Source organism: Cariama cristata, unplaced genomic scaffold, assembly GCF_000690535.1.
Source record: "Cariama cristata isolate BGI_N322 unplaced genomic scaffold, ASM69053v1 scaffold43361, whole genome shotgun sequence".
Taxonomy (NCBI): Eukaryota; Metazoa; Chordata; class Aves; order Cariamiformes; family Cariamidae; genus Cariama; species Cariama cristata.
In genome coordinates, this window is record NW_009598370.1 from 3158 (window position 1) to 17240 (window position 14083).

The 14083-nt window shown below is 39.2% G+C and overlaps 1 protein-coding gene across 1 annotated transcript; it reads right to left on the reverse strand.

Moving 5' to 3' along the window:
- Positions 1-4560: 4560 nt before the first annotated feature.
- LOC104156883 (Golgi membrane protein 1-like) lies at positions 4561-12259 on the reverse strand (the record flags this gene model as incomplete). The annotated part of the gene is made up of 5 exons (XM_009709231.1): positions 4561-4625; positions 4962-5075; positions 6862-7149; positions 8385-8514; positions 12118-12259. Coding segments are annotated over 5 exons (739 nt in total), but the record flags the coding sequence as incomplete, so codon positions are not given.
- Positions 12260-14083: the final 1824 nt, after the last annotated feature.

The following is a 14083-nucleotide window of genomic DNA, read 5'->3' on the forward strand; positions in this document are numbered from 1 at the left end:
TAATCTGTGTATCAGATACCAGCTGTAGGATGGAATATGTAGTGATGTACCCAGACTGAGAGGGATCTCCAGGATAAAAGTACTGTTACATGGAATATCTATAGTCTGCCGCCTTTATGTGATCTGAATCACAACTACTGTTTTGAAGTGGTTTGTATAAAGTTTTATGGGTGAAGCTGATTTTAATCAACTGTATTGTTGAAGAATGTTGTTATCTTAATTGATATTATCAGTTTTAATCACAGACCATTTTTTTATGAATGAACTGACAGAAAATGGTGGTTTAGGGATTGAATAACATTTGAGACTGAACAAAAATAATGCAGTAGAGCCACATGCCTGATAGACAAAGCTGAGCTACTGAAATTCTGCTTTGAACAAAGCCACTTGCAGAGATTGTGAGATTCCATATTTTTGCCTAAATTGCATCAAATTTGCTCTCTTTGCAAGTAGAAAGACTGGGTTCTTTTTTTGCCAAGTCCTGCAAGCTAAAACAATCTTTATAGGAACAATCTTTATAGGAATTTAAAAGCAGATGAAGCTAGTCATTTAGCTCCTACTGCACTGAATTAAGTGATTATTTTTTGTTTGTTTAACTGAAGCCAATTGTTTAGGAGGTGTTTTCCCTCAAGTGTAAGAAAAGTCCTTGAAGACAGCTAGAAATGGACTGAGCTATTTCTACTTGCAGTTTGTTCCTTTGTCTTTATTCTTCATGGTACTGGAGAATCTGTGTAGGTAACACTGTAATAGTCACTAGCAACACAGGAACACAGCATGCGAGGACTGTATTTTAACTACTCTGCAACTTTATTTCAATGCTGTTGTTACTTTGCCATTGCAAAGGAGGGATTACTAATGTGTTCTATTGCTCAGTCAGCTCTTGCATGACCTTCGTTCTCCAGTTTTGACTGCAATACTGCTGCTGGATCCTACTGCCTTCTGTAATGGTTGATGTAGGTAGAAATCCCAAACAGGAGGAGCCCTAGACCTATCCTTTCCCTCCTGCAACAGTTCTTCCTCCTGTGCTTCCACCAGATATGAAATAATAGAGGTAAGCTGTTGTGTTGAACACAACGGGGGGGGGGGGGGGGTTTAAAAAGCTGACTTGCCCTTTGCTAAACCATATGGCCAAGTCTGACCTGGGCCATAAAAGCAAATTCTCCAGGTTTGACTGTGTTGGACAGGACAATTTGATTTTGGTGCAAAATGGCTTCCTCCATAGTGATGAGCTTGTAGCTCCTGCTTGACCATGCAAGACATTTGTATATCATCTCCTAACATATAGTTGTACTGTGGAGTAATAGCACTTCAACTCCATCACCTAAGCAGCAGCACTGCTGAGCGAGATGAAGAAACTCCGACGTGGAACACCCGCTTGTCTGCCAGCAATTTGCAGCTTCTTGAAATAAGCAGGAGTACTGCCCTGAAAACAGGCTTTTCTTGATTTCTCTGCTAAGGAGGCTGCATACCATTTTACAAGTTTGCTTATTGTCATGATTAATATACTTGAATGCTTCTGTATGGTTGCCAAAAGAATAAAGATCCTGGAAAATGTAATTGTAAAGATGGCAAACTGGTTCTAGTGCAGGAAACTGAGAATTCATCTGGCTTTTACTGCCTTGAAAACAATCACAATCTTTGCTGTTTTAAAAATCTTTACCTACATGAGAGCAGCTCAAGGACAGCCTTTGGTGTTTCTCCAAGGGAAGCAGCAAGTAAAAGAGAAACCAAGTTCCACATCATTTATAGAACTAAGAAAACAGGAATGATCGTCTTTGCCATTTTCAGTAACGTTATTCTGTACAGTCCATCCACTCCTAAGGTGAATACACAGTAGAGAAGATTCTTTTTATTTTAAAATGCTTATCTAAAATGGATCAGGTGTAGTTTTTAAAAAAACATCAAGAAGAAGAAGCGTTAATTTAACCCCAAACTGATTACAGCAAAGAAGCTTTCCCTGCCTCATGCAGCTAAAAATTTTAGTGATCGACAACACTACATAAAACACAGTTGCAAATGAATCTCTTGTTTTGTTCAACTAAAAGTCCTTTAATTTGAAAGTTTTTACATAGTAGACATAAAGCCCCCCCTGTCTACTAGAAATCTACCACCCTGGTTACATTCTGGTAGCACTTAAAGCTATTGAGAGTAAGATTTTATTCCTCTCTGCTTTTGAACGTTGCTTTTACATAAGCTTTCAGACCCCCCCACTGTCAGAGGTGTAACGTGTGATTTGTACAAAGGTAGTCTTGTTTATGTGGAGGACAACATTGAGCTGGCTGGTGAGAAGCCCAGTCAGGTTTGAGTTCTGTACAGAAATACAGCCAAACCAATTCATTTTAAAGGAATTCTCTGGCAATATATTAATTACCTTAAGGATTTTGTTTGTTTGGGATTTTACCAGTATGAAGTTAAAGCCATTCATTCAACTTGAATAGAGTTTCACTGGACATTTTATACTGTTGGAATATATGTTCTTTAACAATCCCTATTAAATTCCTGATTAACTTCATCTCAGCTATATAATTGTTTACAGATTAAGTCCAAAGGAAATGCCCCTTTTACTCAGAATACAGGTAAACACTTTGATGTTAAAACATGCCATTATTTGCAAAAAAACCCCAAACTTAATAGCCCAGTTTCCCTATACTTGTCAGTTAGAAGTGATGCTTATACCTCCTTTTCTCTCCTGCTTACAAGCATTTGATTTCCCTGCTATATAGACTGTAGTAGCCCAGACTACTTAACCCTGACTTAAATGGTGAAAAACCCAGAGTAACCAAGAACTCAGGAATGGAAGTTAGTGCTTTTCTTTTAGAAGAATTCAAGTTATACAGGGCAAGTCTATCAAGCAAACTGTTTACATATTTAGGCATAATAATAGGCACCATTGGATTTGAGCTCTGCCTTTCACTCAATGACAACTAATACTTTTCATACACAAAAGAACCAACCTTCCACTTGCATATTTAGACATCTTACAGTACAGGAGTCAAACCACTACACGTGAGGAATGACACACCACGAAACTATTTACAAAATTGTAGAATGGTTTGGTTGGAAGGGACCTTAAAGATCATCTTGTTCCAGCCCCTCTGCCGTGGGCAGAGACACCTTCTGCTACACAGGGTTGCTCAAAGCTTCATCCAACCTGGCCCTGCATTAAGAGAAAGCTGAGACAAATCTGTATTTTTCTTAAATGGAATTGCTGGTTGGGAAGTTAGTCATGTCCGTCTGCTCCCATGCTGTCTCAACAAAAGTTGTTTCATACTCCAAAGACTGCTCCAAACAAAGGTGTCACTCTTGAGACACAATCTTCAAAATGGCTGGCTACAACAATGCAGGCTAGACTGCAGTTAAGGGTGCTTTAGTGGTAGTAGAGGGTAGTTCTAGGTTATCACAAGTAAACTAGTAAATAGTTTACATTCAACAAGTTACAGAAAAGACGAAGACTACAGAACATTAAGAACATGATACATTGTGCATAACATAGGACTTCACAACAACTACAGCTTCACCTGTGGGAGACAGATGTCTCGTAAATGCGTAGTCTGGTTTAAGCTCTTCCAAAGTCCAGCAAAGAAGATTAGTCACTTTGAACAGCTGAGATGATTGCTGTTCTACACGGCAAGCATCTGCCTTTCTACTTCTTAGCAGAAGACAGTGGCTAGGTGGAGTAAAGGGTAGTCATAGCACACCATTTCAAATGGCTTCTGTCACGAAAAGTTCAGGAGTTTTTATTTTTTTTTTACACTCTGAACTTGTGCAAGCTAGTGGTAACTGAACCATACTGTAGTACTGATCTTGTGAACAGGAGTCCAACAAAGCTTTCAGAAAAAAATCTTCCTGGCTAATCTCAATGAGAAAACACTATTGTCAGAAGCTTTTTTTTTTTTTTTTTTTTAACCTAAAAAAGCTGAGAACACACCCAGGACAGTGTTTCAGCCTGGTTACAGATACTGTAAGCTAGCAATTTAATTTAGGATGCCCAGGAAAATGTATCATACTGCATAATATCTGGGGATTACAGTCATGCTTTCTGAGTCCATCTACATTACAGTAAAAAGGTGCCAGAAGAGGCACAAGGGCAGACTGCAGCATTGGCCATTTTTCATCCTTCCTATGTTCTGTCAAGTTAAGTTAGCTCCTCTTAAAACAAGGCTGGGGGGTTCTCTACTGCATTGCTCAGGGGAGAGATCCATCCTTGAGAGAGGACTTTCTCATCTACCACCAATCCATGCACAGTTATTGTAATATGACTGTACAAGTTAGCCAGCTTCAAAGTTACTACACTTACTGCTAGCTGGTTTCAGTTTTGTAATTGGTAGGAAGGAAGGAGTCATTGCAGAGGTCAAGCTGCTCTAAAGCAAGCTTCCAGAGATTTAAGATTATTTTTTTCACCACTGAAACCGTACTAAAATGTCACAAGAAAATACTACTTCATTTGGGCCCTTACTAAAGCCTTGAGAAGATAATCAAAACATTCTCAGATCACTTTGCTGTCATCACTGCTGCATTTATATGAAGAGGTGACCAAGTTGCATCTTGAACCTCCTTTGTTCACAACCTCTGTTGTTCTTCACCTTGCTCAGGTAAGTGGTTCTTCATATCTTCAGGGTTTTGAACTAATTAGGAAAAACGAAGAGTACAGAAATCTCTTTAAGAAGCAGAAGTGATTGTTCTTCATCTACAAAACAATCTAGAACACAGCAGGAGAGATTTTGAAAGGACTGTTAAGTACTGTATAGTATAGCGAAGCTACAGATACTGTTTCTCCCCACCACATGTTAAACAGTAGCTTCAGTGATGCTACGCAGAAAATAGGTCACACTGTCAACATGAGGGAAAGCTCAAAGAACAGAAATTAGCTAGCTATATCTGCTGCAGGATACCATTCAAAATATCATCTTAAAATTTTCAGCATGTGGTATGTAGTTTAAAACTTTTTTTTTCTTTTTTACCATTTTCAATCCCTGCAAGTGCTGCTTGCTTGTCCGTTTCTGATTCAGCTTCATTCTCATCTAAATTGTAATCGACATCCTTGTCCTGGTTCAGTGCTTCATGTTCCTGTTTGTCTGAAAAATATTAAAATTAATTAGTTTTATGCTGTACCATAAGGTCATCTGCACAAGAAACAATTACTGTAACAATCTTCCACAGAATTTACTTTGCTGCTGAATTAATTGCTGTTTAGAGTAGGCTTTCATATTATTTTCCCTTTTCAACTGTTAAATTTCACAGAAGCTTTTGCTGTCTTGTCTAAAGAACTAGATAGAAAGAATCTTTTGGGATTTGGAAAGTGTAATAGAATTCAGCCAGCACTCAGATGGACAGAAAAAGCTTTACATAATTTCAGAATACATTAAAGGACAGCCTAAGGAAGAGTAAAACCTGAACCCAATGCTGAAAACTTGACTGTGATGTTACTTTTAAATGTGTTACCATAGCTGCTAAAACAATATCTTGGCTTCCCCCTCTTCTTGTTTTTAGTTTGTCCAAGCAGAAAGCTGCGAATGTAGCCTAAAGAGTATTTTATATGCTGACTTAACACAAAAGTACTTTTCTGTAAGAGATTTTGTTCACCCAGTCATTAATTCATCCCAACAACTTAAGATTTCTTTATATAGAGAGCTCAGAAGTAAGTGGAAACACTATTTCTGATTGCCAAACTACTACCCTTATTTTTCAGTTAACCAGCCAGAAAAAAAATATAACAGCATAGGGGTATAAGCATACCCCAGTTAAGAGAGATCAGAGTCTCTGTTTCTGAATGTTCTCAAGCCAAGCCCTCTAATTAGTAACTGGCTTGGAAACAGGCTTGAAAATTTTTAGCCTTATGCTGTCCATGTTCAGACCACCAAACCATCAAACAGATTTTTACACTTACAGACCTAAAGGTCTCCAACTTTTAAAATCAGTTTTTATTGAAAGCAGAGGATGCTCAGGGAATGCAGAAGAAATCTTTTTCTACCTTAGGCTCGTTTGGCTACAAGGAACCTTTGCAGTAAGGTATGGTGTTCTTGCTTGAACAATCAAGCCTGAAGAACATCCTGCTAGTCTTCCTAGCTCATAGAAACTCTGACCTTTCACAGGCTACATGGAAGAGTTTTTTCTTGCACTAATTGTTGGATGGTATTTTTACCTGATCTTTCTGCTATTTCTTTCTGTTAAAATGGAAGCAGTTTAAGTAACTTGTATTCACATCTCTTTGGGGGACAGCCTGCTCTGGCCAGCATCTTTTTGGAGCAGTCAAAAAATATCACTTTAGCAATGCAGATGAGATTATTCATCCCTGCCAAGTTATCAACAGTGTTAACATTGTTACTTATGATTCTATGAATGTGTTTACTAGAAAAGCATAAACAGCATTTTTTTGTGGGCATCAATTCATGCTCTGACTGCCATAAGGCAGTCTTGAGCTCTGTATTGAGTTCCTCAAGACAGGCACAGGGATGTCTAGATTCTGGTCAGGTTTGCTGCTTGGTGCTGCGGATACATGTGGTTCAGGTCTCATCCTTTTCATATGCATCATGTTCTTGTAATGTCTCAATACCAAAAAGTTTTGGGGCTAGTTTCCCCAAATGCCTTGTACAGCCAATGGAGAGAGAGACAGGAAGGCTGCTGTGGTGACGCAGAAGAACCCAGCCTGGCAGCTCCATGTTGCACACAAACAGAAGCCTCCATCTTTACCCAGGGACTGTAGAAGGCTGCTGGGGACTGACTAACCTTTTGCGTCTCACACTGACCTTTATGAAACCTTATACCAAGTTCAGCCAGCTGCCACTACTGTTGCAGAAATTGTGGCCTATTCCATGCTTTCATTTCTTTACTGTTCTTAACAATTTGCAACATGCTACCAACCAGCCTTTCCGAGGGGCGAGTCATCCTCCTTAGCATCGTAATTTAGGAGCTGCTCCCGTTCAATTTCCTCACTGGCAGCCTGCTCTGCTGCCAGCTGTAACGCATCTTGCCCAGCTACATGTTTTTCATCTTCAGATGGATTCAGCTCCTTCTCTGACTTGGGCAGCATCTCCTTATGACCTGCAGCAGCCTTGAGTGAATCCTGTGGGTTTTTCATTTGACTAGAAAGCTGCTCCTCCTCTGCCTTGGGCTCCTGTTTTCTGATGTCAGCTAGGCCATTTATTCTTTCTGTAAACAATAAAAATGATTCTGAGTAAAAAACCTAATGCCTTGCAGTGGGGACACAAGTTAAAAAACCTTTAATAAATACTGCTTTATCTTTCTCATTCAATTTGTGTTTTTCTTCTGAAAGAGTATCTTTCAACCGCATCGGTTCCAAAGATAAAAGACAACCCATGTTTCTCCTACTGGGAACAACTAAAGGATGAGACATTGTTTACTGTCAACAGATTCAGACTTCTACCTACTTAAAGTTTTGGTATGTGCAGTTAATAAATTGGGCAGGTGAAACACAGCAGTTTAAATAAGAATTGCAGTGTACTATATAAGCAACGGGTTTGTGTGTTACATTTTGTAACCAACAATAAAACTGATTTGGTGTTCAAAAGTAGCTCAGGACAAAGCAGTCACATGGGCAGACCTGCAAGTAAATCAAAGCTGTTCTTATTTTTAAATATGAAGAGGAAGTGCAGGAGGGCTATTACTTTTAGCAGACATTACCATATCTTTTTTCCTGTGTATCTGTATTTTTCACTAAAAAATCACGATAAAATTTGCTTGAATACAGTATATATAGATGTTGTCTTCAATTGATAGCTCTCTGAAAGCTGCATGCTCCCAAGATTGTAATTTAAGATAGCATATAAGAATAATTAAATAGGAAATTGAATTTCTGTCACACGGTACTATGCAAGACTGACACATGAGGACACAGGCATTCATAGCTGCAGAGCGTTTAGTGCCAAAAGCAACCATTAGGTTAACTAATGCGATCTCCTGCCTATCATTTCCCTTACTTTCATTTTGCTCAGTGACAACATAAGGAAGCATGGATGTGTGTTTGTTTAAAGCGTAACTTTTGGCTATTCCATAGGAAGGGGTAGCAGGCTAGATGTGTCAAACATTAAGAAAGCAAATTTTAAACATGCTTGAAAATCATTGCTTCCAAAAGCAGTTTTTTCTCCATATTAAATGAGGAATATGACTAGGATGGTTAATACTTGTATTTTCCTTTACATGTAACATGTTAATTACAACAAAACTGAACCAGTAGAAATGCTAGTAATAAAAGTGCTTGAATAGATATTGTACATCTCCACAGCTGGAAAACTGATTAGAGTTCAGTCCACTGGTGTCACTCACTTTTTCCATCTTAATCTTGTGTACAAAAATGCTTTTTAAATGTTCAGTTAAATTACAAATGTTCTTACCAGTTGCTCATAAGACAGTGATTTCCATCTCACCTTTAGCCTGCAGCGGATCTGTCTTTTTTACTGTAGGTACTGCCTTAGGTACATCTTCATTGAGTTTCTGCTGTTCCAAGTCGGCCTGCTTGGTCTCGGTTTGCTTCAAGGCTGGCAGTTGAATACTGACCTATAAAGTGAATGTACACAGATAAGCATTGGTCTATATAACTACTCCTGGATTTGGAAAGGGAAGTGGAAGTTAGACAAGAATTCAGTAGAGGGGGAAAAAAAATTGTAACGTTCCGAGAAATATTTGGACTGAAATTTTTAATGGTGATGGAAGTACCATACAATCTTGAATGAGCAGTGACGTTTCTACATAACAGCACAACACACTGGAAGAATGTAACACACCTTGATTAATCTAACTGCAGCTAACAATGCGGTTACAAGAAACACTACCTGTTATTCTCCGAGGGTCACATTACTGTAACACTACATATTTCTCCACTGTTGCCCTGCCACCACATCAGGGTCAGCAGAGCACACAAACAGATGGTGTTAACTACCGTTAGTAATCCACAGGGACAGGTAAACTGAGTTTGGACGTAATAAAACTTCAGTTAAGCAAGCCCATATAGAACTGGCCTACAACTATGTTCAGCCCATGCTACACCAGCTTCAGTGCAGCAAACTGGACTGTTATGAAACTTTTCTATGGGTTTTCTACGAAACTTTTTTGTTAGGTTTTGGTTTTGTTTTTTTTAAAAAAAATCAAAATACACAGAGAAAGAACAATCATACCAACATTTAGAGGCATAAATCTTTTTATACCTGGTACTATACAAATGAATAGGAAACCTTATGGTATAGAAAGTCATACAGTCAACAGAAAGTTTTCTGTTACGATTGTTGATAAGAATAGCTACCCATTCTTCTAAGCAGGTCAATAAAACACGAGGTTGTCAAATGTTCACACAGTCATTTGGAAAAATGTCTGCGGAAAGAAGTGGTTAAATAACCAAGAAGCCAAAGTTGTAGAGGATTTGTAGGCTGTTTTGAAAATGTTTAAGCTCAGTCAAAGCCAGGCAGAAATAAAGACCTTGTTGGGTCAACACCATGAAGTCCAACATCAACAACAAATAATCTAGCATTAACTTTTATGAAAGCTTGAGAAGCAAGTATTACCACAGAATATTTGGTTATTACAGTAAGGGATATTCAGAAGAACTCCATCTTCCTTCAGTCATTAAAACAACAATGCTGTATTTAAAAATGTTTCTGTTTTATAAGCAATTCAGTCTTGAAGTCACTCTCTACAGCAGAAATCATCAGAAACTGAACATAAGACGATTTTTCACTTTATGCTGGGCATGAGTTCTTCTGTAAGAATACTGAGCCTGCAATTACTAGCAAGAAATTACCTCTTAATTAAACAAGCAAAAACCCTTAACTTACAGTATCTTAAATTTCTAGCTCAGTAATTTTTAATGATAGCGTCAAATAAATTAAAAGGGTATATGCTGACATTTTTTTAAATTGAAGTAGTTGGATAAAAATATAATAATTGGAACATGTATATTTCTCAGCTGAGAAGTATATATCATTCCTTAAAACACAGAGCTGTAAGAAAAGCTGTATATTTATTAACCAACCAATGCTCCATTTTCTTCCTCTGTTTTATTTTAACTCTGACCTTTCTATTACATAAGCATGTACATCTTACAAACAGGAGTTACTCCAGCTAAAAAAAGTGGCTAAAAACACATAAATTTCATCATGGTTACCTTGCACTAATGATAAATAACTCAGCTTTTGTACAAGCAAAAAGTTGCAATCCATAGGCAAACAACTGAGAAGGTTACAGCTTGACAGAAGAAATGCTGTCACAGATACTAGGGAACACAAGCAGACAGAATTTATTTAGGCTGTAGCTATATTAGTTATTATCTCATCTGGACCATCCCACCTCTAGATTAAGAGGAGAACAGATAACCTGCCCTGTCTAACCTACTGGCTGCTTGGAGTAAAGACTGCCTCCAGCTATGGGACTTGTTGCAGGAGACTGAAATTGTCCTGCAGAGGGGCTTCAGCCAAACTCCTCAGGTTCCTTCTGGGATGATTTCCTTTCCAAACTGGAAATGGTAAAGAAAAACCTCTAAACTGCAAAACAGGGGGTTAAAAAAAGGATCTGGGGCAAGTAATTGTAATGACAATCTGCCGCAAAGCCACACTAGAAATTAAGTTGATTACCTCTGTTGTATGGTCTTCCCCATGTCAACTTTCCAAACAGTATTTTACATCTTGACATTAAACAAGATACATTTGTTTGTCAAACAAATATATCATCTCCAAATGATGGGCTTTTTATTTACTTATTACTATATATTTCCTATTACTATTATTATTTTTTCTTTACTTATTTGACACTGTTGATAAAAATTATTGACAAACAAGAGCTTTCACTTTTTTTTTTTTTTTTAAAAGGGAAAACTAGCTAGTGTTTCCTGTCTCTGATGTTTCATTCATCTTGCAGTTCTCAGGCAACGCAGGTTCCTAGGATAAAAGGTCACAAACTTCAGCAGTTGTATCTCCCACCATTTTACATAAAGGACTGGACACAGACTGGAACCATCACCTGAACACCTAAGGGTCTCTGGACAGATGTTTCAGCCTTTTTCCCCCACCCACTTCCAGCTATTTGCAAAACCCAACTTCAATCCTTGTTGTTTTACCTTTTCCACTTCTGAAGTCATCAAATTGTTTCTTCTAGTAGCCTTTTCCTAGGCAAAGAGAAAAGAGTATATACTACCAAATCCCTCCTGCCTTTGCAATGACAGTTGGCCACCCAGGTGTGGGGGAAAGGCCCCATTGCAATCATATGTGAAAAAATGTAACTTCTGTTAACTGGTGCTCATAGTCCTGAAGAAAGGGCTGCTTTGGTACATAGAAATAAATTAGTTGCCTTCTCACCTAGGAGTTCCATTGCATGTTTCCAGGGCCATCTGTATCAGGCTTAACCAATCAAGTCCTATCCCTGACTAAATCCTGCTTCACTGAAGCATTGTCAGTAATCCACATGCCAAGTCAACAGGATGATCTGAAATGGCCTCTTCTCAGGATTTCCTCCTGCCCTCTGTACCCCAGGAAGAAAGAGTCAGCTGGCACATGGCCACCCTATGCGGCAAGCCTGCCCTGTCCTCGTGAGCCTTTTCACGTTACATGCAGCAACGCCTTTTGCAGTTCTTTGACTCAGAATATCCAAAAGCAAACAGCTAAGAGATTTATCTTCCCCTTATTCCCACAGTAGAAGGCTGACATTAGGATTTCTGTGAAAATTCATAGCTGACAGACCTCAAAGACCCTTGTACTACAATGTCACATTCAAGGCTTACTGCTACTCTGAAGTGATTCACAACTCATCCTCACCTTTAGCACACATCTTCAACACACAAAGCAACCAAGTCCTTTAACAAAGTCAAAAGGAGCTGTGAACCAAAGCTCAGCAGTGTAAATATTTTTTTAATGGGCTCCACACCACTCCCTGCATCACCTCTCAAATTCTGCCCGTCTTAGGGACACAGTGATTTGGAGTGTCCTGCAGGACCTCTGTCTGTTCTGTCCCTGGATTCACTCCATTTCCCACAGACCAGAAACATTCAACAAATGTGAAGGAAAGCAGTGCAAAACTTAATGAGATGGACTAATATTAGTTGGAGATGGCAGAAAGGTGGAAAAAGACTTAAGAATTACAAAGAAAAAGATTTTTAAGAAGTTACCCAAACCATACCTGGCCACTTTTCTTTGAATCTTCTGAGAAGTCTTTGTTTTCTTTGATTTGTGGAGGTAGATCACTGCCCCTTTTTGTAAGCTCATCTACCCTTTCTTCACATTGTTCTTTTAATTCTTTCATCTGGTTGATGCACTGTGACCTGGAGAAGACATGAACAAGTGAGCAGTTGTTAACTTTCATCCACACTCTTCTAAAATGTTCTTTTGTAAAAGGATTTATTCCTTTTCTTCTTTTTTTTCCCATTTATCATTTTCTTAGGTCAATTATCTGTGCTTATGTTTGAGAAGTCAGAAAGAAAAAATGGGGTGTTAACCCAAGCCCTAAGAACAAACTTGTGGTGCAGGCGGTCCAAGTTCTACTGGAAGAAATTAAACTGCTTTTGTTAGACCAGCTCAACAAGCTACATGAATTTTCTTGTCTTCCACTAACCAGTCAATTTGAGTTAAGTCAAAATCAACTTTGATCTTTGAAGTATTTCTAGTATAACAACAGAAATGTGTATTTGGATTTTACCTACGAAGAGGGAACAGCAAAGTACTGCTAGTAAACTGAACACCCTTTCTCAGCATTTCACCAAAGTGCAGTGCTGCAAGTCGTAACAAAACATACGCGACAGAAATGGAGTTCATCAGTAGCCATTGTAAATTCCCAAGGGAGTATTTCCTAAAGATGCAAGTATTGTATCTCTTTCATATACCTTTAATAGTTACACAGTGCCATTAGTGCCTTAACCTTCCTGACACCAGGGGTCTTCTGTTTGCAGTCCTGTACCCTACCTTTCCCTCCCAGCTCTGTAACCCCTAGGTGAGCCCTAGGTTGTTGCGGCAGTGTTTTTCCTGAAGGTGCCAGGGCAGTTTTTTCCCTTTTTGTGGCTGTGCTAAGGAGCCTGTGCAAACCCCAGGAGTGTTGTCAAGCTGGGTTTCTCGGGGAAAGTGACTGCCCTCAGGGCAAGATCACCCTTTCTCCCCCACTCTCTTCATAACCTGTTTCGTAACCTTCTGTTTATATCGGAGGAAGAACAAGACCTAGTGAATAACAAAGCAGATAAGCATTACCCTGTAACACACATGTACGAGGCTTCAAAACCAGTCATCATACGACCCCAAATATGTTTTGATCCCACCATGAACAGGAACAAGCATAGTGGGTTTGAGTGGATCCTGATGAGAAGTGCATCAGGCCAGGGGAAAATGTGAAAAATCATCATCGTTGTCAGCACCCACTGCACAGGAGAGCATCCACACTGTTTCTCTTCCCTGCTGGCCTTGGCGGCAAAGGAGTTTGTGGGGGTTTTTTTAATCCCTTTTTTTCCCTTCCTCTCTCTTTTTTGTTTTTTTCCCCACTCTAAGGTAACTTTGAGTTCAATGTATAGCATCGGCCTCAGACCCTGCAAACACATCTTTCTGCAAGCAAAACCCCTCTCAGCAGCCTTTGTACAACATCACCAACATACTGCAAGTTTTACCTCCCACTCACTAAGACAGAAGGGGGATGAATTTCATCTGAGCCTAGCTCTGGCAGAGTGTTAATACCATCAGTGTAACAGGAGCTGGTTCAGACGGGCATGTTCCAGTTTCTCAAGGTGCAAATAAGCTACTACCTAATCCAGAGGAATTCTCAGGGCACATGCCCTCTACAATGGCAAGTCACTCATTTTTAGTGCACCTTCATCCTTCTCCACCCATGCTTTTTAAAAGCAAAAAATCTGTTCTGTAGTTCACAGTCAGAAAGGAAGAAGACTGGCAGGCAGATATGCTGTGAACTGGCAAACTAATTACCTTTGTGACCTGATGTCCTGCTTTGGCTGAAACAGAACTATTTCTGCTTTCAGCAGATTTTATTTTTTTTCCTTAAGTTTTCTCAGTAACAGCCCTGTCTGAAGCTGACTGCAGGTTTCGGGCAGTGCCTGCTTTCAGAGTTGATGGCGGTTCACATCTGTAGTTGTCGTTGGGGCAGGAGCGGT